The sequence below is a fragment of the Carettochelys insculpta genome, chromosome 1 (genome assembly GCF_033958435.1).
Source record: "Carettochelys insculpta isolate YL-2023 chromosome 1, ASM3395843v1, whole genome shotgun sequence".
NCBI lineage: Eukaryota > Metazoa > Chordata > Testudines > Carettochelyidae > Carettochelys > Carettochelys insculpta.
The window spans coordinates 28,143,132-28,170,000 of NC_134137.1; the positions used below are offsets into that span (position 1 = coordinate 28,143,132).

General features: G+C 44.7%; 1 protein-coding gene across 5 annotated transcripts in view; it reads right to left on the minus strand.

The window, feature by feature from the left end:
• GRM5 (glutamate metabotropic receptor 5) overlaps nucleotides 1-26,869 on the minus strand; it is a 381,523-nt gene that overhangs the window by 56,414 nt on the left and 298,240 nt on the right. For all 5 annotated transcript variants that reach the window (XM_074981437.1, XM_074981432.1, XM_074981451.1 and 2 more), the window contains exons 4-6: nucleotides 12,969-13,215; nucleotides 8,296-8,464; nucleotides 4,529-4,655 (exon numbers count right to left, since the gene is read on the minus strand). In XM_074981437.1, the coding sequence (XP_074837538.1) occupies nucleotides 4,529-4,655; nucleotides 8,296-8,464; nucleotides 12,969-13,215 (543 nt within the window). The remainder of the gene's footprint in view (nucleotides 1-4,528; nucleotides 4,656-8,295; nucleotides 8,465-12,968; nucleotides 13,216-26,869) is intronic.

Below are 26,869 nucleotides of genomic sequence, written 5' to 3' on the forward strand. Positions count from 1 at the left end.
GTCTGCCTCTCCTATTTGAGCCATCCATTATGCCGAATACTAGGGTCTTGATTTTTCCTTTTTTGTTGATTCTGCAAATATGCCCAAATAGTTGTAGCTTCTGTTTTATAACCTTCTGTAGAAGGTTCTCTTTTGGCTCTATCTTTCTATATAATTCCCCACTGGTGACCTTCTGCATCCATCCTATTCTCAGCATCTTTCTATAACAACTCCTTTTGAATGCCAATATTCTTTTTGAATCTTTCTTTATCACGCATGTCTCACATCTGTACAACATGCCCCTGAATACACACATTTTCAAGACACTCAACTTCATTCCTAGGCTAATTGCTTTGCTTTTCCAGATCTTATCCATCGCCTTCAAACTTGCTCTTGCTTTTGCTATTCTAGTGGCTATTTCCTTCTTACAGTCTAAATCATATGTTATGTTGCTCTCCAGATATGTGAACTTCTCTACATTTTCTAGTTCAATACCATCTACACTGATCTTTCTTCCTATTTTCTTATCTCCAAATACCATTGTTTTTGTTTTATCAATGTTCATAATCAGTCCGTACTGCTTCCCTTCTTTGTGTATCACCTGCACGGTTCTCGTTAGCTTCTCCTCATCTTCCTCAATCCTAACTATATCATCTGCGAACTTCAATTTGTTAATTCTTTTCCTGTGCACAGATATCCCTTCCATCTCTTCCTTGATCTTGTCCATTGTTCTCTCCAAATGTGCGATGAAGATACTTGGCGCTATTGGATCTCCTTGTCTCATACCTCGACTTGTTTTAAACCAACTTCCCAACACCATGCATGTTCTCACCACTGCCTCCGCGTTGTCACTGATATCCTTCAACAACCGTATAAGTCTGCTGCCCACTCCATATGACTCCAACACTGCCCAAGTCACTTTCTGATCTATACTGTCAAATGCCTTTTGAAAATTGACGAAGCAAGTGTATACGTTCTTATCTTTTGTCGACCTTTCTCTGCTATCAGTCTTAGTGACAATATCTGTATGGTACTTCTATCTTTTCTGAACCCTGCTTTCTCATCTGCTAAAAGTTCTTCTGTCTGCTGTCTTAGTGTCTCCATCAGAATCTTCATCAGCACCTTGCCTAGATGATTCATTAGGGCAATCGTTCTGTATTTCTAGAACTCCAATATACTTCCTTTCTTGTGTATTGTCACTAGCACATATCTTGCCCATTCTTTAGTTGCCTTCCCTTCTTTCCATGCTATATTACATAGTCAGTGTCTTTCCTGAATCATGCTTTCTCTGCCGTATTTGATCATCTCTCTCCTGATATTACGTGGAGTGCCCTAAGGATTGGTTTCTGGGTCAGTACTGTTCAACATCTTTATTAATGACCTGGATGAGGGTATGGATTGCACCCTCAGCAAATTTGAAGATGACACTAAGCTAGGGGTCAAGTAAATACATTGGAGGGTAGGGATATGGTCTAGAGTGCCTTAGACAAATTGGAGAATTGGGCCAAAAGAAATTTGACGAGGTTCACCAAGAAGAAGTGCAGAGTCCTGCACTTGGGACAGAAGAATCCCAAGCACTATTACAGTCTGGGGACCAACTGGCTAAGTAGCAGTGCAACAGTAAAGGACCTGGGGATTACAGTGGATGACAGACTGGCTATGAGTCAACAGTGTGCCCTTGTAGCCAAGAAGGCTAACGGCATATTGGGGTGCATTAGGAGAAGCATTTCCAGAAGATCTAGAGAAGTTATTATTCCCTTCTATTTGGCACCGGTGAGGCCACATCTGGAGTATCGCATCCTATTCTGGGCCCCTCAGTATAGAAAGAATGTGGACGAATTGGAGACAGTTTAGCAGAGGGCAATGAAGATGATTAAGGAGCTGGGGCACATGACCTATGAGGAGAAGCTGAGAGATTTGGGCTTATTTAGTGTGCAGAAGGGAAGACTGAGGAGAGATCTGTTAGCAGCCTTCAACTTCCTGAAAGGGGGCTCTAAAGAAGATGGAGAGAGACTGTTCTCAATTGTGACAGATTGCAGAACAAGGAGGAATGATCTGAAGTTACAGAAGGAGAGGTGTAGGTTGGATATTAGGAAGAACTATTTCACCAGGAAGACAGTGAAGCACTGGAATGCGTTACCAAGAGAGGTGGTGGAAGCTCCATCCCTAGAGGTTTTTAAGTCACGTCTTGACATAGTCATGGCCGGTATGATTTAGACAGGATTGATCCTGCTTTAGGCAGGGGGCTGGGCTAAATGACCTCCTGAGGTCCCTTCGATCCCTAGGATTCTATGATTCTATGGCCTGTTTATATACAACCCAGAAGCTAATCTGTGGCTGGCAATTGTAGGTGTTAATGTAATAAAATATTTGAATACTACTGTCATCATCACACAGCTAGGAGAAAACCTAGCCAATACCAGGCCACACACTGATGATCTCAAAATGTGCTAAAGGAAGTTCTTCAGACTGCCTTGCATTGCCCAGGATTTTGCTCAGCTTCTGAAAAGTCTTTCTGCAGCACCGGAGTTTCTCCCTCCCCTTGTGTTTGCAGGGGCTCAAGTTATAGCTGCTCCAGCTAGGCGGCAGGAAGCAAAGTTAGGAATGGAGTGTGCAAGAGTGGAGTTGTGCTAGGGGATAATATTGAGTCTGTAAATATTGAGTCTGTTCTGGCATGGCTGTGATCTGAAGAAGTGGGTCTGTCCCACGAAAGCTCATCACCTAATAAATTATTTTGCTAGTCTTTAAAGTGCTACTTGACTGCTTTTTTGTTTTGATAGTATCTAGACTAGCACGGCTTTCTCTCTGTTAATATTCAACATGCTAGGGGATAATAGGAGGGCTCACCCCTCCCCTTTTGAATAGTAACAGAGAGAAAGCTGTGCTAGTCTACATACTATCAGAACAAAAAAGCAGTCATCTGTGGGGGTGGGTTGAGGCTGGGAGCTCAGCCCCTCCAGCCAGCAGTCTGTTTGCAGCCCAGCTGTGAATGGGACTTCCAATACAGCCATTGTTCTCTCTGGTGTGGTAAATAACCTTCTTTTGGGGGCAGGTTCAGGCTGGAAGCTCAGCCCCTCCAGCCAGCAGCCTGTTTGCAGCCAGCCTGCCCAGGCATTGCCACTCGCTGGCAAGGTAAGCACTCTCCTTGTGGGGGCTGGTTCAGTCTGGGAGCACAGCCCAGATATCAGAGTGCTTGCAGCCCAACTGTGACTGGAGCCAGCCTCGGGTTGAGCAGAAGCAGCTCCTAGGGAGGCTGCATTGCTACAGTTACCACATAGAGCTGCCTTGGCCTGAGAGCTATGCAGTCACTGTCAGGGTTTTGGACATTGTGCTGAAATTAATTAATATTGAGATTTCCCCAAGTTCTGGACTCAGGGGAGCAGGAGGGAAGAAAAGAAAATGTTCAGTGTGGATGGCAAAAGGGTGCTCACATTCACCGAGGGCTACTAGATTCTCTTCCACCTACTTCCCTAAGTCTGAGGTGATCTAAGGCTCGGGGCCTGCCCACAACTGATGGGCTTTCAGTTTCCTTTCATGCTCTGGGCTGTATGTCCCAGCAACTAGGATGCTTCAAGAGCAAGTTTGCCATAGGCTGCTCATGGGGATCAACCAAATAAGTTTTGGTTCATCCTCCCAATATCTCTGTGAGACAAGAATTATTATTAAACCTATTTCATAGATGGCACAACTAAGGCTGAGTTAGAGCCAGGCCTCACAACTGCTGCAAACCTCTGTGTGAAAAACAGGCCTCGGCTCTTTTGCTGCTGGTGTGCTTTGAAAGCCACTCTCAATCTTGGTGTGCCATTTATGGACTTCTGCTTTAGCTGAACCAATGAAATGCTGGAAAAATAATTCAGCTTCAGATGCCTCGGCTTCTGCTCTCAGCACTAACCAGGGGGCATGAAATTTCACAATAGGGGCACAGTGCAATCAACCTCCCTCTGCGGCCTCTGCTAGCTCCCATCCTCACCCCCGCCATTGCCCATAGAGCACAGTACTTAACTTATGGGAGACTGATGTTCACTCATGGGGCATTGGACAAGCTGGGAGCGGGGCCCTGCTAATAGCAGAGACAAAAAGTGGGGCCTGACATAAAAAAGTTTGCTGAGCCCTGCTATACTGTATGCTCCTAAATTGACTCCCTTTGGATCACCAATTAATTTCTGGTAGTCATTGCCACTAGATAAGGTTGCTCTTAGAGTCCACTAGGACTCAGAAAAGGGTGAAATATTTACATGGATCACATTACTAATTATTGTGTGTGCATTGTTCTTAAAATAGGCATTACAAAAGGTGCAGTTTGACATTACTTATTAAGGAGTGTCTCATATTCATGTGCATTGCAACTCCTGAAGTATGGCTTTTGTAACCAAATTGGAAAAAAATGGCTCTTCTCGATATTTTGTTTGCAGACCCCTGCTAGGCTAAGCAAAATCCAAACACCCCTAACACTGAGTTTTGTAACTCATGTATTTCCCCAACTTCTGTATATTATGCACACACATTTCCATTGACATTTGCAGAGTTTTAAGCACAATAACTCAATTACCTGTAAGACCATCATTGGGCCAGGAGCCTAGCTGGCATGCCTTGCACGTGTATTCATCAAAGACAAACTCATTCTCCTTACACGGGGTACAAGTCCAGCAGCAACTGACTTCTCCTTTACGGATCACCTGAGATGAACACAACAGTGCAATTAAATCTGTTTTTTAAATCAATTTTCTTTACTGCTGCTGAGTTTCCTTATTTGATTTTCAAAGTCACTTCTTCACTGACTGTTTCTAATTGATATGAACCTCTTTTTTGAGAAAGCTCCATTTGCTAATATTACCCTTTTTATAAATCTTTTTGATTAGAACTGGGTGATCGTTCATACATTAGGAACTTTGACTCATGGGCATGTGAAGAAATAGTTATGGAGGGTCATTTGCAACCATATTTATTAAAGGCTGAAATATAGTCAGATAAACCGTTTGTCAGACAAATGCATTTGTAAAGACCTACATCTCTTCAGTGATCATTTACACACAGAAAAAGGGGAATAATATTATTCACTGTAAATAATTCACCTACTGATAGTAAAATATAAGTAGGAAACAAGCTTTTCTTCCTTAAGGACTAGGCTGTGGTAGGGCTTCATTTTCACTGTTTGTGATCGGCTTGAGAAAATTTGGGTTTTATGTCCCTTTTTAAAACTCATTCAGATCAGCTGCATTTTAAATTAAAATTTAGCAATGAGAGTGTAGCGTGTGTCCATTGTAACATTCCAAACTGATTTTCACCTCTTTTGATTCAGCACTCCACATCCTATGGCACTCCGGCTATTCCAAAACCCCCCAATGTTTTCTCCTGGGCTTTGAATGCATCTGAGATACAGGGTGCCCTGCCAAGGCTGATGTGAAGGCCCTTTTCTTTTTGAAATAATGCACTGTTATCACATGCTAACATTGTTAAGCAAACCCTACCAACTACAGCACTGGGTTGATGTGCTGAGCTTTCGGAGGGATCAATCCAGAAGGTGGTTTCACAAGCAAACGTCACAGAATGGGAATTTAATTGACTATGAAGGTGCAGAGCCAACCCAATGTCTTGCACAGCTGTTGAATAGTGCATAAATCTGGGCAATGTCTCTCCTTCAATGGCTTTAAAGGAGCTTACAAACATGGGTAGTTACTTACATTAGATTTTTAAAGGGCGTGAATAAGAATCTCTGAGGAAACCACAGGATTGTGTCCCTCCTCAGATGTCTCTATGAAATGGATTTCTCAGCTACTCCACTGTCCCTTTCCTTAACATCCAGCTGTTACCTGTTGCAGTGGGTGGCACAGTAATGTCCCCCCCCCCACACGAAAAAATTATGAACCCCTCCGTAAGTTGTCATCGATGGCTTATGCTCCAAGATGTGGGAGCACAAGAGGTTTACTACTACCATTACTACTACTATTTAAATAAAGCTCATCTTTTTTCAGTGGCAGTTATTTCCCCCAGGCCACTCTCCAGCTGGACATTCTTGTGATTCTTCAAACCTGTTCATCCAAATAATTCTGATGACTCCAGAATGCTGCATGTATTCAGGGTTGCACTGTATTAGCTTTGCATAAAGTTGTGCAGAAAGGGACATGCTGGCTGCTTCTGAATAATGCAACGCTGTTGTTCAATGGGATTCTAGATTCTCTGGGTGAAATCCTGACTCCATTTATGTTAATGGTAAAAAACTTCATTGACTTCATTCAATGGAGCCAGGATCTCATCACCCCTTTTAATTCATAGGCTTTTGTCTGTCAAAGAAAATTTGAGCTCTCTACTCAGCAATCAAATGTAAAAAATAAAGAATACATATATGGGTCCCGATGCAGCATATTTAACTTGGAACACATGTTTAAGTGCTTTTCTGAAACAGAGTCTATGGTGAATGGCAGCATCAGACACAAATCAAATTCTGGATCCAAACTCTCCTGAAATTTCAGAAGGTTTAGATCCAGCTCCAGAACTTGTGATGCATGCCCATGTCTAGTACAGTGACACTGTTCGGTGCATGTATTTCTGTTCTGAAGCCAGATCACTGAGTTTCACTACAGGAACACTTATTGCTATAGGTTCTGATTCTGATCACACATCGCTATCTCCTTTCACTTCAAATTACTCCAGATTCACTTCAGTTTCACTGAAAGCAGAAGCACGTCCAAGCCCCTGTGCTCTTCTCGTACAAATATCAAATCTTTCCTTTGCAACATCACTCAAGCAGAGTTTCTTAGCCCCCTAATGACAGACTACCACAATGTTGAGACAGCTATCAATAAAAGGAACATGAAGGTCTCTAAACGAAACACAGTCACGATTTCAGCAAACCTAGCAAGTTATTCACCTTCCTGAGATAATCTCCTTTAAACATATTATTAGTAATAACTGAAAGATTTTTCCTGTGTTTACTGTATTGTCCTCTCTATATTTGAGAGAGTTTGTGCATCTGTCTGTCTGTCCATCCATCTGTGAATCTGTTTGTTCAAGAACTCCTCCTAAAGGGTAAGAGCTAGAACACAATTTGATGTTCAACTTCCTTGTATCACTCCTTAAAAGGAGGCATGGGTTTGGCTGTTCAAGAACAATGGGATGACCATGGAATGTGACTGCTTTTCATCAAACAGGAAGGGAGGGCTGTCATAGCAGGAAGTTATAATCCCAAATGGCTACAAGGGGGAAGGAAGCTCCTCAGCCCAGGGAAGCAGCCACTGGCTGCCCCAGTCCATCCCTGGGGAGCAAGTGGAGGCTCTTGCTGCCCCGTCCTTGAGCTCCCCACACCTCCCAATCCCCTGCCTTGATGTCTGCACTCCTACCCCATGTCCTGAGTCCCCACCATCTGCTCTGACTTCTGCACTCCCCACAACCCCATCCTCCTGCTGTGAGCCCCTCCCCCCGCATCCCCAAACTCTTGCCCTGACTCCTGCACCTCCCATATACACAGTCCCTTGCCCTCAAGGACCCAAGCAATAATGGGTAAATCTTCTACAGGCTAAGCCTCTCTAGTCTGGTACTCTTGCTCAGCAACATCCATAATCTGGCATGATTTTAGTTAGTTGGATGACCACTTACATGGGTGTGACCAAGTCTCTTGTGGTTCCATAGAGTTTGTTTAAAGTCACCAGTTCTGGCTCTCAGTGCTCTGTGTTGTTATTTAGCTGTAATTTACTCCTAAATGTCTTTTAAGAGCCCAGTGAGAAGTGGAAGTGTTGGTAATGTTGCTAGACAATATTGACCTCCCTTGACTCTTTTGTTCAGCGCCCATTAGGTACCAAGGGTGCCAGATTAGAGAGGTTTAACATGTAGTTGATAAGAAGAAATTGAGGGCTCTTATGAGCTAAGGTTAAAATTTTCATCGTTGGGTGGTGAAAAGTTAGCTTCCTAAATCCAGATTTTAGCCCCTAAAGGATGATAATTTTTATGTTTGCTTGCTTTAGGCTGGCTCTTAGACATCTGAGTCAGGGATTGGAACCCCACTGTGCTAGACACCGTACAAAATACTGACAAAAGGATGGTCCCTGCTGAAAGATCTTACAATGTAAATATGAAAAAGGAGGCAGCAGATGGATACAAACAGACCAATGGAGGAGTACAAGAAAATAATGAGATAATTATAAAAAGCTTAGCAAGAAGAAGTAATTGTACAAATAGTTTTTGTACTTTTAGTTAGATGCCAAAACTATGTTTAATGTCTTAAATTTAGGTTCCCGGTGTTAAAAATTTGACAAACATTCCGGCTAACATTTTGAGACTTTGAAGGTAATACCGCAATACAATTAAAAGCAGCTTATTTACCTTGATCTGGCCTTTTTCACATGGTTCACTGCAGACAGATCTGATGACACCATTTTTCTTTGACCATATTTCATCGTCATCCATCTTCAGTTCACCATTGTCCCAACTTCCAACATTGATATAGTCAAAGTAATCCTTCCCCATTTGCTTAAAATTCATAATCTCATATCTTTTGAAACACAAAGTGAACAAACAGTTGATCTTAGGATACAGCCACTAAATCTTTTCAATTTAAAAGAGCAGCATAAAATCAAAATCTAATCAATTAAAATGAAGATAAGAGTATTTTCTACTGCTGCATGAATCCCAGAGTTTTCCAGGCCCACTGCTGAAGTTTTACAATAATATTTTACCATCACTTTTAAACTTACAGGGGTATCCCAAAATAGCTGTCCACATCTATGCAATGCAGCCATTGTCTCAGAATAGTTTTTGGGATAACAGGCACGCTATTCTGGTATTCCTGTACACCACATTGTATGAGGAGTACCAGGATACCTCAAAATAGGGCTTTATCTTGGCATGTGGTGCTGTTAAGACAGTGCCACAGGCCAAAACAGCCTCTTCCAAAATCTACTCAAGATATGCTATGCAATTTGCATAGCACACATTGCGTAGCTTATTTCAGTTGCATAGCTTATTTCAAGCTTACCGTGCTGTGTAGACATAGCCTTAGGCAAACCAGTAACAACAGTCACACTAATTTAGATCAGGTGTGAAGATTTAAGCAAAAACAAATACCGATATAAAATAAAATAAGGTATAATAATGGCATTTCCCAAAGTAGGACATGTTTAGGAGTCTATTCACATAAAAACACTTTTCATTTGCACTTGGAAGCAGTGTTAAATGTGAGTCAATTGCAGTAGATTCACTGTACTGGAATATTATACAGAATCTTAACACATTGATAATTGCCTGCTATGTTAAATCAGTATGGTATTAAAAATAATTAACATTCCCATTTTTCCTCATTAGCAGCACTTGCTTTGATGTATTCAGCATTGCAAATGAATACCTGCATGCAGAATTCATAGCAGTAAGGAACAAAGGACACATTAGACAGAGAACAACATAGGCCAAAGTGGCAGATACCCATGTACAGACATCAGTACTAACCACTGTGAGATCAGACTCTAAATTTAACAGCCTGCATCCAGATACTACATCAGCTAAAGTGAAAGTCCCATAGGTATTCTTTAAGCAACTCAATTACTTTAGCTTACCAAAAGAAGATTAAAGGGTGACTTCATCACCATCAGTACATATCTATATGCAGAAGAAAAATCTAGTAACCATGGGCTCTGCAGTTGATTAGCAAAGATATAATAATATCCAGTGGCTGAAGTCTACATCTAGACAAATTAGGAAGTGAGGTGAACATTTTGAGAGGCAGGGTAATTAACCATTGGAGAAAATTATCCTGGGTTGTGGTCACTTCTCCATTGATGGTAATTTAAAAATCAAGGTTGGATTTTTTTTTCTCTCTCCTCTACTCTAGCTCAAATGGGAATTAATTCAGGGCAGGCCTGTGAGCAGGAGGTTAGACTGGACCACTACAATGGTCCTTTGGGCTATTAATTTATAATGTTGCGTAATACTTGGTGGAGAAGATCATTCTACCATAGAACATCTCTCTCTCCATCCACCGGGAAGCCATGCCTGCAATAGAATAAACTCAAATACAGCAGAGGTAGGAAAAGCATTTATCTTGAAGCATGCAGGTACACTCTCTGATTTGCATATGAAAGCCATCTCTCTCACAACATGAAGATAGACCCAGAAATATTTGTGACAAGAAGGAATGTCAGTTAACTGAAAACACGTAGGCTGTGGCCACACTACAGCTCAATTTCGAAGGCAAACCTTGGAAAGCTACCACTGGAAAGCTGGCCTTTCGAAAGGGAGCGGCTACACACAAAAAGCAGATCAAGGCATTGATGCACCTTTTTGAAAGAGCCCTCTGTCCTTTTGAAAGTGAGCAGCTACACAGCCCTGGCCTCTCTGTCAAAAGGATGAAGCAGGAAACGCCGTGGATGGGGTCACATGGCTGACAATCCCTTCCGGGAGCCACAACCAGCTGCTCCCTTAAAGGGCCCCTCCCCAATACCCTCGCTGTGCACACATGCTGAAGGCTGCCAGGGTGGCTGCATTACAGGCCTCCGCATGTGTAGAGTGGAGCACAGCAGAGCTGCTGCAGAGACCTGCCTGGATTCCCACCAGGTCCCCGATGGGGGAACTCCTGGATGCTGTTGTCATCCTGCTGGACACATGGCTCATGGCTGTCCTGCAGTAGCTTTGGATGGCCAGTCACCTAACCACCTTCCTGCAGCCCCCCTGCCCCCATATTGCAAGGTGCGTGCCCCCTCCTCTGAGTCAGATGGTGCCTGTGGAGGTACCCCACCATAGGGTCCCCCCCACCCTCTACAGACCCTGGCTGGCCACAGCCAAGCTGGGCTGTGGCCCTTGGGTTAGCCTCATGGCTGTCAGCGGCCTTCAGCACCCATACTCATGGATAGCACCATGGCCTGCTCCCGGGGGGAGTGGGTGAGCAGGGCCCGACTTTGAGGTCTCCCCATGGTGCCAGGGACATCTTCTGCCTCAATGATCCCCCAGAGCTGCTCTGCCAACAGACAGGGGATAGACACCCGCTGCCCATGGGGGGATAGGGGGTGTGGCCCACAGGGCAGGGGTTGGGACTCTCGGCCTATCCCTCTCTTCTCTTCCATTCTTGCAACTGTGCCATCACAGGGCCAGGAGAGCCTCACACTCTCCATGGTCCCAGGCAGCCCACCAGAGGTGAGAGACTGGACTGACCAGCCCCTGACCTGAACCAGGCGAGGCCGCAGATCCCGGGCCCTGCACAGCTCGAGGCCCGCCACCCCTTCCCTGCAATAAGGCCCCAACATGAGGTGCATCCATGTCCCCTGCCCTAACGTAAATAGTTTGGCACCCTTCCCCATATGTATATAGTTATGTAGTTCTGTTCTGTGTTGGCTTTAATAACTGCACAGTTTAGTTAAATAGAATGTACTATATTTTCCCCAGATCCCCTGTGTGTTGTGTGCTCAGGGTCGGGGGATGGAGGGGAGGGTGGGGTGGGTGGCAACGGGGAGTGTGCTGGCAGAGAAGGGGCATGTTCTGGAGGCCCACCTCCGGGCACACCAGGAGACAGTGCCACTGGCTGGTCAACCACCCAAAGGTGGTCTCCACCACGTTTCAAGCATGGTTTAGCCAGGAGTTGAAGAGCTCTTGTCTGGGGCTGGGGTGGCCCACATAGGGCAGCATGAGCCAGGTCTGGAGGAGATAGGTGGGATCTTCCACCATTCACAGGGGTACCATGAGTCCCTGAGCAGTACCTCCTTCTGGGGGACGTAAGTCCCTGCTTCCATGCAGTGACACAGCCCAGATTTGTGTGCGGCCAGGCCAGCCCACACAAATGTCCTGGAAACGCCCTGCTGTCCATCATGGCCTGGATTACCATGGAGTGGTACCTCTTTCTGTTGATATATTGGCCCCTGCTGTGTTCCAGGTTGTGGATTGGAATGTGGGTCCTGTCCAGGACACTGGAACAGTTCAGGAACCCAAACACTGTGAAGACAGCAATGGCCGCATCCAGGTTCCCCACATGGATCACCCTTCGCAGGACCATGGTGTTCAATGCCCAAACCACCTGCATGAGATGGAGGACATATGCACCCATGAGTGTGTGCAGGGAGTGACTGGCCCCCTGCACCCCAGGGCAGATCAGAAGCACCAGCCTCTGCTTGTGTGTGTACACTATATTTCAAAAGGGGATCTTTCAATTCCTTGATTTCGAAAGGGCGCCTTTTGAAATCGCACTCTAGTGTAGAAGTAGCTTTTGTGTGTAGCTGCTCACTCGGATATTTCAAAACTGGCCCTGTTTTTAAAAGAATGTTCAAAGGAACTTCCTAGTGTAGCCACAGCAGTAGATGCCTTAGAAAGAAAAGATAGTAGGATCTAAGTGCTAATTAAAATGTAACGCTTACAAGATAAAATTGGCCACTTTCTTCAAATGCAAACAGGAAGAAATGGCCATTAGAAACACTTTAAAGCAAAAGGCTCAAGGAGAAACAGATTCAGGCTCCACAAAGGTACAATTATGTTAATGTTAGCTTAATCAAGGATGCAGGTATTTAATGGAAGAGATGGGGGTGAGTTCCAATTCTTTCTCCTGATTTGCTAACTACAGTTGCTTGAATCCTCAAAGAACTGGGAACCAGTCCAGCTAGAAGACAAAGCAGAAGCTAGACTATAGAGATAGACCTTCCTGAATGGCCTTCTTCTTCATACCTGAAAAGAAAATGTTTCCTAACTTTTATAACTGGAGCTAAGTTTAATGATGTATCTAGCACTCAGCTGAAAGGTCACAGAGACAGGTCTATATTTTTAAGTGATGAGGTCTTTAGAGCCTTTCTTCCTCTATATGATGCATGAATTTGCACACAGAGAGCCCTGCTTTACATAGGGTACTTATAGGGAACCATATTACCACCCTCCCGCCCCCTGAGTAAAGTACAGTAAACCTTGAGCCCTTTTCTTTGGTAAGCAAACATCTAATTGGGGACATCATCTATGGTTATGATTAAAATTATGAAAGATTAATAAAGCAGCCTATCTGGCATTTTTTTTCCAATAAATATTCACAGTACCTTCCTGGTGAGTCTCCATTCTCATCAAACAAGATCATGTCCCCAGAAACCCCAGTGAAGTTAGTCTTCATGAGAGAATCCAGGAGTTTTCGACCATCTATAGGCTTCATGGCATCACAGAGGCCTGCATAGCCTGGGCACAATGACATCTGCATGTTGTGAAGACCATATGCCATAGAATATATGGCATTGATTACGAATCCCATTTTAGAATCCTGAACATGCTGCGTTTTGAGTGTCAGCTCCCCTGTTAGGAAACACCACAAAGTCTAGTCATTATCATAGACAGAAACAAGATGACTCTTCAAACAATTTTGTTGAGTATCTATTATTAATATTTTAAAATCTCTTAAGAGACACCAAACAGCAGACAGATAGATAGATAGATATGTACAGAAAAAGAAATAGAGCCTTTTTCAAACATCTCATGATCCTATTGGGCTCCATCTCAAGAAAGCACTAGGAACTGTGTATCCCCATTTTGGGTTATTCCTCTTTTACCCTACATTTTTGTGTGTATGAATTTATTAATGTAACATAATAGCTTCTCCTCTTCATAACCTCCCTCATAGGGCTTCCTGTTCTTCAGCCATCTCTGCAGGGTTTCCTCTTCCACCAACCTGTGTTCTCTTTGTTTGCCTCAACCTTAGGGCAGTAACTGCCCCCTCCTCTCCCTGAAGAGGCCATAGAGGAGCAGTGATGAGCAGAAATGTAAACAGAGGCAGATTTATTGTGATGTGGACAGACTGACAATCCGCATCTGTAGAGGGTTGAGTTCTGAGGACAAATGAATTCATCTTTCCCCTCACAAGAGACCACCTACTTTTTCAGAAAATCAATGTGATCCTTCTCCGTTAGTAAGATTGTTCAAACTCAGGAAGAAATCTGGTTAAATAAATAAATAAATAAATAAAAAGTTGACCCAATTGGTCATTATGCTCAGGCACATTCTATACAGGTAATTCTGTAGCCAAGCAATAAAAGGTTATAACTACAAACTGATTAAATTTCAAGCATGAATATCAAATGCAGACCTCTGACTCAAGGAAGACTTCAGCGTCTAACATGTTTAAAGAGAGTCAGGATCTGTTTTAAGAAACCTGCCCAGATCAACCAATTTCCTCCTTTTAAACAAGTTTTTAAATATATTAAGTAATTGTTTCTGGATTTCTTTTGCTGTCTCCTTTGGGCCTGAAACCTCCGGAAAGCAGCCGGGCAGACAGTAGTTTAGAAGGATTGGGTGGACTCCGCACTTGAGAACTGCTGTCAAAACAAACAGAAACCTGATCCTCCTGTAAGTTTAACAATATAGTGAACTTAGATTCTCATTCATTTTCAGGTATCTGATATCATGTTTTCCAGTACAATATTCTGGCACAATCTCAGTTAGCTGTTTTATTATTATTATTATTATTATTATTATTATTATTTGTATTTGTATTTGTATTTGTATTTGTACTAAATCAGAGTCTAGATGCCCCATCTGATTCTGGGACCCTAATATGGCAAATGCTGCTTTGAATATTTTACAACCCCAAACCAGGGAGAAAAAGAATGAATGTCCTAAATTTGAAGCATACCATTAGTTCCACTGCTGACCCACAGTCTCCCCCGGTCCACCCATTTTCCCTTTGGTATATGTATCGTTCCTTTTCAAGCATATTTCCCAATGGACGAAGGAGGTATTGGACCTGAGTTTTCATATACTGATGGAGAACCAGCCTGTTTTCAGGGCTGTAGGGCAAGTTCCTATGTTTTAACGACCTCTTCATTTTAATGCCCCTGGAAAAGACTTCAATTTAAGCTTTCAACTGTCTTTATTGCTTGACTTCTAGTATACTGTCTCTCATTTTAATTTCTTAATTTTCTGCTGCTTCCCTCATCCTGGTATTTCATCTTTCCTACATGTCTCTCTTTTATTGTTTTGAAGCTACTTCTTGTATATCCGGCTCATTTTCATTGGTCTTTATATCCAGAACATATTTATAGCTAGATGACATTAATAACCTTCAGCCTCTGTTCATTTATCTCCCAAGCTCTTTTATTCCCCATTGTGTCCCATTGCTTTATCTGTTTAGCCATTATTCAGCACTTTATGCAAGCTTGCAAGAATTAGCTATGCTGAATGTCAGGCTGCTTAGCTTTTTTCCCTTCCTTTTAAGCTTGGTCCTTTGGCCTATTTTAGTCCTGGTTACATTGTGATGCTCCCTAAAGGGTTTCATTTATAACTGGTGGTGCTAGAACAATTTTATAGTGGGGTGCCATAAGACATTGTCAAACCATAAATCCTGTATATAATTGAAACCACTTCAGGCTGGTTCCAGCACCTATGTTTATAACCAACTAATGTTAGCAACACTTTGGCAGTGGCAATACAGCCAACAGAGAGTAGACTGGATGCTACTCTGTCTCACACATCATCAACAAAGTTGTCAGCTAAATTTCAGCCATCGTTATCTCTGGTGAATATACAGGAGGCAGCAAGAGCACAAGCTGTGAATGCAGTGCTAGCAATTAGATACGTAATGGGAATAACCAACGAGCCTTACAATATCATTTCCAGGAGTCGCTATTCTGGTTACAATCATGTGAATCCTTAAGGGTCCATCCTAGACCAGAAAACCTTCCCAAGAGAAGCTTAATCACAAATGATCTGTTTCTATGTTTTGTTTTCCATGAATCAGCTTTTTCTGATGGAAATTGGGTCATTAAAACTTCCTTCCCAGCTTTGCTGTGTGCTTGCACTGTGGAATAAAGGATGCTACAGACATCCTTGCAGCTTGTGTGGAAGAGAAGTAGCTGCAGTCAGATGGTGCACCAGAGACGGCACAGAATAGGAAATAATCTGTACCAGTAAAAGAACTAGCTCAGATTACATCCCTCTGGGGAGAGCAGGGACCTGACTGTGGGTCTGATAAACTGTTTGGTTCATGCTCTGCTGCTGGGATGTGCACCAAAGTGCTTGGCTCTTACTGGGGCAGGGTGAGAGGATTACAATCCTGTGTTTAACTGTGTCCACAGAGTCGGAGTGGTGCAAAAATTCACCAGGAGGAAAATAAATAAACTGTTTTGTTACTGAAAACCATTGTAAAAATAGGTCAAAAAATCTCGTAAAAGATGACCCTGGTGACATAGAAGATCTTTCCCTTCTCTTTCCTCTGGTTGTGATTTTCCAAAATGCTGTGACTTTGTTGCTCCTATCACTTGTGGGTGAAGTGGTGGGCACTCAGCTTCTCTGGAAACCAAATTTTCTAGGAGCTAAGAATCAGCATGAACTTAAAAAAAACACCTGATACTTATTTGTTTCATTCTCCTGAGGTAATGATTTTCCTAATTAAAAATAATAGGTGTAATCACTGTAATAATAAAAGATAACATATAAAATTCATATGACTTGAAATGAAGTGGAAAATTGAACAAGCGTATTACATTACAATGCACATACCTTTATCCAATTACTCAGCCCCCAAATTAACAGCTCACAAACTATGCTGTTAATTAGAGTGGCCAACAGAATCAATCCAATGTGCACCAGCCACAATATTTATATTTAAATGTTATTCCAACTGCCTTATTATAAATTATGGGAACTCTTGTCATTAGGCGTTGTGCTGCTGTTTTATAGAATTACTTTCTTTACACATTTGGTCTCACTCAGCTCACCTAATACATTATAATGAGGCTGCTAGCAGTCATCTAAGGAAATATGAGTGAATAAGCTGTTATGAGCGTTTTAATATTGTTTGTGTAGCTGGGGAAAGCATTTCCTGTACTTGTGATTGCTTCCACTTACCACAGAGGGGCAAATTCGCCCCACAGTTTATGGTTGTCAGTCTGCAATGCATCAAGGCTCTGTACTTAGAGAAAATCTAAAGACCAATGTGAAGGAAATCCATTCTCTTAACAAACCTGAAACACTAAAATTAGATAGTAACAGAGAGAAAGCCATGCTAGTCTATATAGTATCAAACCAAAAAAGCAGTCAAGTAGCACTTTAAAGACTAACAAAATAATTTATTAGGTGATGAGCTTTCGTGGAACAGACCCACTTCTTCAGACCATAGCCATACCAGAACAGACTCAATATTTAAGGCACAGAGAACCAAAAACAGTAATCAAGGTGGACAAATCAGAAAAAAAATTATCAAGGTGAGCAAATCAGAGAGTAGAGGGGCAGAAGGCGCGGGGGAAAGTCAAGAATTAGATTAAGCCAAGTATGCACACGAACCCCTATAGTAACCCAGAAAGTTCCAATCTTGGTTCAAACCACATGTTAATGGCCGCATCTACATGTGCTGGTGACTTCGAAGTAGCCACGCCAACTTCGAAATAGCGCCTGTCACGGCTACACGTGGAGGGCGCAATTTCGAAGTTGACATCAACGTAAGGTGGCAAGACATCGAAGTCGCTACCCCCATCAGGAGATGGGAATAGCGCCCTACTTTGACGTTCAATGTCAAAGTAGGGAACGTGTAGTCGTTGCACGTCCCGCAACATTGAAATAGTGGGGTCCACCATGGCGGCCATCAGCTGAGGGGTTGAGAGACACTCTCTCCAGCTCCTGAGCTTGATGGTCACCGTGTGCAGCGGCCCCTTAAAGCTTCCCGCCCCCTGCCTTCCTGTGCAGGAAGCTGAGAGAGCGTGCAGGCGGCAGCCCAGCCACGCGGCCAGCCTGCATGCTCCTCTGCAGCCAGAACAGCCACCCACCACTGCGATGGCCGACCCCCAACCCCCAAAGCGCCCCCAGGGCACCTCCCCCCAAGGGGAGCCAGGGCTCCCAGACAAGCAGCCAGGCTGGGAAGCGGCATCGGGGCCCCTCCTGGACGGAGGTCGAGCTTCAGGACCTGCTGGGGCTCTGGAGTGAGGAGGAGGTGCTCCAGGTAATGGGGAGCAAGAAGCGGAATGCGGATGCGTTCGCTCGGCTGACCGAGGACCTGGCCGCCCGGGGTCACCCTGCCCGCACTCCGGATCATGTCTGCAGTAAAGTGAAGGAGCTGTGGCAGGGTTATGCCCAGGCCCGGGATACAGCCGGCCAATCTGGGGACGCCCCCGCCACTTGCCCCTTTTACAGGGAGCTCAGGGACATCCTGGGCCCCCAGCACACCTCCTCCCCTCCAGCCACGCTTGATACATCGGCCGACGAGCCCCAGCAGGCCCCGGAGGTGGAGTCCACTCTGGAGGTAAGCCCCGCTCCCCAGAGGCCCCCCCAGGAGCCCACCCCGGGGCACCAGAGGAGGAGGAGGGGGCGTCCTCCTCCAGTGATGGGGGGCTGCGGATTATGTTGCCCTCAAGGAGCTCCAGCCGGGTGTCCGCCCATCGGGTGTCCCCCGACCGTGGGAGCAGACCATCAGGTATGTATCCCCCTGGTGCGCACCCCCGGGGTTGAGGGGTGGGGGTAACAGATATGACCAGGGCCCTCCACATGCCCAGATGACCATGGCCCCAAGGACAGCAGTGTCATGTCCCTCAGAAGAGTGCATCAGCTCCTGCCCCCCAGCACAACAGTGCCATGCCCCATCCCCGGGGTTGGGGGGAGCGGAACCTATGGTCCCCCGGGGGGGAGGGGGTGGGACACCCATCATCATCAGCAGCAGCATCTCCCGTGGATGGGGATGGGGAACCTGCAGCAGAGGGGTGGGGGGACAAGGGCCATGGCTTGGGGCCCACACTAACGGCTGTCTCCACTCTTCTTTCCCCCCTGTGTTCCACAGCTGCACCACCAGAAGGACCGGAGAGTGCCAGCGAGGTGTCAGTGGTCCCAGAGAGCCCACCGGGGCCATCACTCCAGGCCAGCCCCTCGGCAGAGGACTGACCAGCCCCATGGTGGGGACGACGACGGACCCAGCACCACCACCAGACAGCGACGGACCCCCAGTTGCTGGACATCCACCATCAGCAGATGGAGGTCACCGAGCAGCGTCTGTGGGTGGAGGAGCAATGCCTTGAACTGCAGGAGCGGGCACTGGCCTGGTGCCAGGAGGCATGGGGAGCCTTCATGCATATGTTCGAGCATATCGTGGACTACCTGGCCCCCCATGCTGCGCCGGCCGCCACTCTGCCCGCCCTGCCTGCTCCATCTGCTGCTCCACCCACTGCTCCATCCGCTGCTGCATCCGCCATTGCACTGCCACCCGCCACCGAGGGCCCTTCCGCCGAGGAGGACCTGGGGCCAGCTGACACCCACCGGCCTTATCTCCCGGTCCGCCCGGCCCCCAGCCAGCCCCGGCCAGGGCTGAGGCCGAGGCGTGGATCGCGGCCGCCCACCCCCAGTGCTGGACATTAGGGGGTGTGGGGCCCAGGATGTGCCCCCCCGCCTTTGTATATATTCCCCTCAGTTTTATGTTCGTTTGTAAATAGTTTCTATTAGACCCCTGTTGTTGTTATGATGCTGATACCTGCCCCCCCATGTACATAGTTCTCCCCTTCCTTGTCTTCCCCTTTTTTTCTTTCATCTTATCGGACTTATAATATATATATATATATATATATATGTAATATTTATTCGGCCTGTAAATAGTTAGTTCAGATATTAATAAGGAGAGTTCAACATAGATCTGATTTTACAAACAAATGTTTGTTTTTATTTTCAAGAAAGGTCGGGGGGGTGTGCTCTTGGGTGCTCTGTGGTGTGTGCATGGGGCAGGGAGTGTTGTGGAGGATGGGGGTGGCAGTGGGGGGGCTGCCAGCGTTCACCCCGTGGCCTCATCGAAATGGGCCTGCAGGGCCTCCCGGACCCGGGTACCTTCGGGGTCCACCTGGTGACTGGGGGCAGCGGGTGACTGCACATTGGCCCTGCCAGCCTCCACAACCCAGCCCTGAAAGAATGCCTCCCCCTTGCTCTCGACGAGGTTGTGGAGGGCGCTGCACATGACCACAATCTGTGGGATGTTGGTGAGGCCTGCATCGAGGCGGGTGAGGAGACACCTCCAGCGCCCTTTGAGGCGCCCAAATGTGCGCTCTACCACCTGGCACGCGTGGTTCAGGCGCAGGTTGAAGCGCTCCTGGCTGGCTGACAGGTGGCCCGTGTAAGGGTGCATGAGCCAGGGCCGGAGGGGGTATGCCGCATCTGTGATGACGCAGAGGGGCATGGTGGTGTCCCCCCCAGGGATCTCCCGCTGGGGGATGTAGGTCCCCACCTCCAGCCGGCGGCACAGGCCCGAGTTCCGGAATACCGGGGCGTCGTGGGTGCTGCCAGGCCAGCCCACATAAATGTCCAGGAAACAGCCCCGGCTGTCCACCAAGGCCTGGAGGACCACTGAGTGGTAGCCCTTCCTGTTTAAGTAGTGTCCCCCACTGTGCTCTGGAGCGCAGATGGGGATGTGGGTCCCATCCAGAGCCCTGAAGCAGTTGGGGAAGCCCAGGGTGGTAAAGCCCGCGATGGCAGCATCCGGGTCTCCAAGACTCACGAGCCTGTGGAGAAGCAGGGCGTTGATGGCGCGGATGACCTGCAGGGGAAGCACATGGGAGAGCACCAATGAGGGGTGTGCAGAGTGTGTGTGGCCCTCCCCTGCCAGGGCTCCCCTCCCCTGCCAGGGCTGCCTCCCCCTCCCCCCGTGGGTCCTCTTACCTCCATGAGGACAGCCCCGACGGTGGCCTTGCCGACGCCAAACTGCTGCCCCACGGATCGGTAGCTGTCTGGAGTGGCCAGCTTCCAGACAGCGATGCCGACCCGTTTCTCCACGGTGAGGGCACGCCGCATGAAGGTATCCTGGTGCCTCAGTGCAGGGGTGAGCCACTGGCATAGCTCCAGAAATGTCTGCCAGCTCATACGAAAGTTCTGGAGCCAGCAGTCATCGTCCCACTCTCCAAGCACCAGCCGCTTCCACCAGTCGATGCTGGTGGGGTAGCTCCACAGCTGGCAGCGTATGAGGCGACGGGGGCGAGGTGCTGCAGGGTTGGGGGTTGTGTCCTCCTCCCCTGCGGGCAGCTCCTCCTCTGTGGCAAGGATGTGCTCAGCTGCCTCCTGCATGGCATGGAGCAGGGCAAGCACTGCTCCTGCAGGGGCAGCTGGGTGGAGCTCTGGCTGCTGCTGCTGCTGCTGCTGCTGGGGGTCCATGACTGCGTCGCTCGAGGTGTGTGTGCCTATGGCTCTGCAGACCGCGTGCTGTGCAGGCTGCGTGTGTCTGGGAGGGGCCCTTTAAGGGAGCGGCTAGCTGTTGCCCTGGAAGCGCTAGTCCTCCCTGTGACCCTGTCTGCAGCTGTTCCTGGCACCCTTATTTCAATGTGTGCTACTTTAGCATGTAGACGTTCCCTCGCAGTGCCTATTTCGATGTGGTGCTGCCCAATGTCGACGTTGAATGTCGATGGCTTCAGCCCTGGAGGACGTGTTGACGTTATTCATCAAAATAGCCTATTTCGATGTCGCTACATCAAAATAAGCTATTTTGATGTAGCGTTCACGTGTAGACGTAGCCAATGTGTCCAATTTGAATATAAAAGAGAGTTCAGCAGCCTCTCTTTCAAGACTTGTGAAAATTACTCTTCTGTAACACTCAAACTCTTAAGTCATTAACAGAATGGCCCACTCCATTAAAACGTTGGCTAATCTAATTCTTGACTGCCCCCGCCCCCTTCTGCCCCTCTACTCTCTGATTTGCTCACCTTGATAATTTATTTTCTGATATGTCCACCTTGATTACTTGATATGTCCACCTTGATTTTTGGTTGTCTATGCCTTAAATATTGAGTCTGTTCTGGTCTGGCTATGGTCTGAAGAAGTGGGTCTGTCCCATGAAAGCTCATCACCTAATACATTATTTTGTTAGTCTTTAAACTGCTACTTGACTGCTTTTTTGTTTTAGTAAAATTGGAGATTTGTTTACATTTAAGTTGCCTAAACTTTGGGAAAATTTGGAACTGGATCCCAAACTTTTGTATTTGATCTGCATCTCTAATTCTTTTATCAAGTCGAAAAAGGCCTGAGTCCCAGTCCACCATCATTATTTAAGCACATGCCTGTCTGTAACATATGGCTATTCCCACTCTCCTCAATGGGACTATGCATGTATTTGAGGTAAGGCACATGCTTAAATACCAGCCTGAACTACATCTTAGGACCTGATTCTAGAAAACACTTAACCATATCCTTAATTCTATCCCCATTTAGAAGTGCATTTAAGCATGCAGTTAACCTCCAAGCATGTTCTTACAACCCATAGTCTTTGAATGGAACATACATATGAATGTTCACTTTGACACATACTGAAGTTCCATCCTCATTACAGATCTTCCTGATTTGGGATCTTTATGAGTTTGAATAGGAGCACTTATGCTTTTCTCTTATGGAAAAACATCCTGTAGATTATAATGTAGATAAAACCAAGAGCATTTAATAGAAAGTACTCGTAAATAATCAATAGGCTTGTGTAGGGTTCCATGTAATGTTTTAAAATGTCCATGGAAAGTATAAGATCCTTTTCTATTACATGAGGCATTTCCAGGTTTTACTTGCTCTCTCTTGCAGATTCCCATAGGGGAAGAATTTCAAATGAAGGAAACACATCTGCTGATTCTGCATTTTCCAGTGCTCCAATTTGGAGAATCTCCTGCCATTTCACTCCTGGTGAGAACAGTTGGTTAAATTCTGAAGAAAAAAAATTCAAGACATGACAAGAGCCAACTTGATGTTATTGAGTGCTGTCATGTGAGGCTAATCACAGTTTAGCTTCTAACTTTTTGCAGCCAGCAGAGACTGGAAGCACTGTAGAAAGAACATGCTTTGGCCTGATACAAAGACACATTATGCATCCCTCTTGAGGGTCTCCTCTGGTTGATGAGCAAGGTAGCTTTGAGAAGCTCTGGAAGGAGGACCATTCCTCTGAGCCTTGGAAATAGTTATTGCTATGACAGAACATGTGCAACTGGAGAGAAGTAGGTGAGAAAAAAATGCAAGATTCTCCTCCACAATAAATAAGCTTTAAATATGAATTTCATTGTTTTATATCATGTTTATATTAAGTTATTGGGTTAGTGACAGGAAATTACTATGAATACTATTTATTCTGGTAGTGCCTGGGGATGAATCAGAAATAAAACCCCAGTGTGCAAGACACCATGGAAAGACAAATAGTCTCTCTCCGGCATTTCAGTTTTAAATTTTGTCACAGCATAAAAATTCCACCCCCAAGATTGCTTTAGGAACATTGCAAATTCTCTTCTGAATAATCTCAAATTATAATATTCTATTATATATTAATATAATAGAAGATCACCCTGTTTATAAAAATAAAAGCTGAAATGAGAACATCAAAATAATTTGGTTTACACTTTGTCTCCTGAAAGTTTAATCACATAAACTTTGAAGGTTTCAATTTTAGCAAGACTACATTTTCCTGGAAAACTGGTCCACTGAGAATTTTTGACCAGCTCTATTTTCATGCATTGGGACTGAAGTGATGCTGTTATCACTGCAACAAATTTTCAGTGTTAACAGCCAGCACACAACATCATGTCCAGTAAGGGATTTTTTTCAGTTATTTAGGCAACTAAAGTTGGGATTTTCAAACATGTCTAAGCAAATTAGGTACTTAATTCCATTATAGTCATACTGAAATTCATGAAAAGACTAATTATGTTGCGTACATTCTAAATGCAAATCAGCCTGACAATAATACAAATACTTATCTAATGTTATCGTCGATTGGCAGTGTTGTGGATGTGGTTGTTTTAAAGAGCATGATTATCTTTTCAGCTTCTACCATACTCAGTTTCTTGACCATAAATCACAATGCAAGATCTACTCTTACATACACAAAAGCATATTAAATGTATGAACAAAATATGCTGCATTTGCAAAATGCTGCATAGAGTTCTTAAATTTTATCAGGGAATATATGTTGCTGAAAGAAAAATTAAAGCAATTAAAAAAACATTAAAGGACATGCATCCATTTAGTTATAGTTTATATTAGCCCTTAAGGACAGAGAAACTCCATCTAGTTGGTCCACGACATTACATATTCCACAGAGCTGTCAAGGTTTAGGTTTAGATATGTAGTCCACAAGAAGTAGGTGAGAGAGCGAATGATATAAGGAATCAAATAATAATGGGCAATATCAAAGGACACTAGCACACATAGTAGATGGGTGGAAAAAGGAGTCTAATCTTTTAAGCCATCATTCAGAGGAGTTTGCAGATTTGGAAATAAGCAGGAAGAAGAAGAAATTTGTTCAAGGGACTGAGCTATGAAAGTTTTAAAACCAGGAACACCAGAAGAACTTTTCACCTGTCAGGTATAGGATAACATACAGCACTCCTCATGGTTGGCTGCTTTCTTCTCTGATCGACATGAAAAAAATTGAGATTTATTTGTATTAAAGTCTCAGATCAGAACATATCCCAGTTTTTCAAAAGATCTGAGCTGGAACCAAACTTTGCAGTCAGTCTGCATCTCCATAACATGCTAAACTGAAAGGTTTTGGATCTGAATCACACCTGTCAACTTCCTGGATTTTGGGAGAATTACAGGAGTCCCAGAATTTGGGTACAGACACATTTCTAATAAATTCTAGGACTAGACTATATGCCTCAATCTGCCAAGGCCCAAATGTCAAACTGAAGGACACAAAAATTATTCATGTAGGAAAATCAAAATTCACTCTTTAAAATGGAAATTATTTTTCTGTAATGTTATTCTGGCAATTTTTAACATAATAGTGATAAAAGTAAATAACCATAAAAGTGAAGGGATGCAAAATTTGCATAGAAGAAAGGAAGTGAAAATGAGTGATGTCCTTTAAAATGAGGAAAGTTTGAGCAGTACTGTGTAAGCAAATATCTCAGACAGGAACTGGGACTTGTCCATGCCAGATAAAACCAACTTCAACTTTCTGATTTAGGAGTTAGCCAGCACCAGTTTACAATGTAGCACTGTAACAAGATGACATTTACATTTGACTCTGACACTGTATCATGAAGCCCCATAAAAGAAATTTGTGAGGGAGGCCCAGCATGAAGGGGCCTCAACATGACAATTATGGCTGGAATCCAAATTCCCATGATTAGTGAGTCCTCTCAACCTCATTAAATGTCTCCCTGCTGACTGTTTCAGTGAACACTACAGACATCTTTGCATCTGTCTTCCGTGCCCGCTGCTTCCCTCAGCAATTGTGGTAAGAAACTGGTTAGTTTTTCCTCTCCTATTTGGTCATCTCCATTTCTTCTCTCAGGTCAGGGTGAGGAAGTGTTTTATGTCATGCCCCACTCTTTGTCTCTGCAATTAGGAGAGCCCCCCCAACCCATTCTCTCTAATGTAATCCAAACTAACGCAAATTTTGGTTATGTTCATATGAAAAAAAAAACCCTTTAGGCAAGTGTAAGAAAATAAGTCTGTAGAATGTAAAAACTTTATTAATTGGTATATAACTGTGAATATGCATCATAAAACAGTAACATATTGTGACATTTTTAATGAAATGCATGAGCCTGAGACCTAGCAGCCAATTATGCTGTGCTCCCTCTTTGAAAATTCACTCTCCCCCTAGGGGGCCTGCCCCCCACTTTGCTCACCCTGTGTGAGGTAGTGAGGTGCTAAGCAGTTTAATCATTAATGGAAGGATTTTTTATCTTTGAGGGGCTTGCACTTGGAATGCTGATGCAAAGATGATTTTCTCAGCCCATAGCTTTGATCCTGTCACCCCCTCTGTACAGACCTCTACTCCTTTCTCTGACACACCTGATGTAACTTGTTTGCATGTTCTAATGCATTCCTGGACTATTTCCACCTATCTTTCATCAACTCTTATTCATTGTCATGATGCCAACTCCCACTTCTGGTCAGTCAATAATACCAGCCTCCTTTGGCCAATCATTATATTTTCCAACAGACATCTTTCAACTTTCTCCCAAGCTGCTCCTCATGCAGGAGAGGAATTCCCTGTAAATATCTGCAAAGCTACCTCACTAAGTCCCTCCTTAAAATTCTCTTCACTATGAAACCTACAAAACACTTGACAACAGAATGCCTGTGTGCAGAGACCAATGGCTATCATAATGAGGCAATGTTGTCTCATTGTTTTCATTTATTTGTCTATTTGTCTGTCTGTATCCATCAGAAGACTCTTGTCTTATACTTAGAACATGAGCTTTTGGGGGCAGGAACCATGTTGTTGTTCTGAGTTTATACATTACCTTGCACAGGTGGTCCTGGTGCAAAATGGCATTCGGCGATGCTAGGGTAATACAAATAAATAATTAAACTGCTACTGCTGTTGCTTAGACCATTGATTTTCTGCTGGGCTAGAGCAAAGCTAAAAGCTCTGTTGCCTTTGTTAGTCTGAGGCTTTCTAAAATATGCCTCAGTGAGCAAGAAACATCTATATTAGAGACCCTCAGACTAAGAACAGCCAAAATGGCAAATTTAATGGATGAATTCCACACCTCATTGAAGTCAAAGGCAGTTTTGTTATTAATTTCCCTGGATCCAGGATTGTATCTCCCTGATTTATTCTGGTGAGGTTTCAGTTTGCTTGGAGGGAAGGTGTGTTGGAAAAAAATGTTTTTCAGGAAGAAAAGGCAGTAGGAATGTGGATCTCTCTGTGTGTGCATTTTTCTTGCTAAAAAATGGAGACATTGACATATATGTAGGCTGCAAAAATCTAGAACTGTACAATGTCAAGGGGTTGGTCCTGATACTGGAGATTCATTGACTTCACCTGCTTAGAGCCATGCTCATGTTTAATTACCTAATTGAAAGGGGGCCTTAGTTAATCAAAAGCATCTGACTGGTGCCAGAGGGGAAGCACACTCCAGTTCTTGAAAATGCCAACTGTTCTAGCACTATGGAAAGTCTCCATTTAAAAATGCATTTTAAATCCTTTCCTCTAACCCTCATTTTACTTAGGTGGCTCACATCAATTCTCCTGTGATACAGAATTGATAATACAGAGCATGAAGTCAGATAA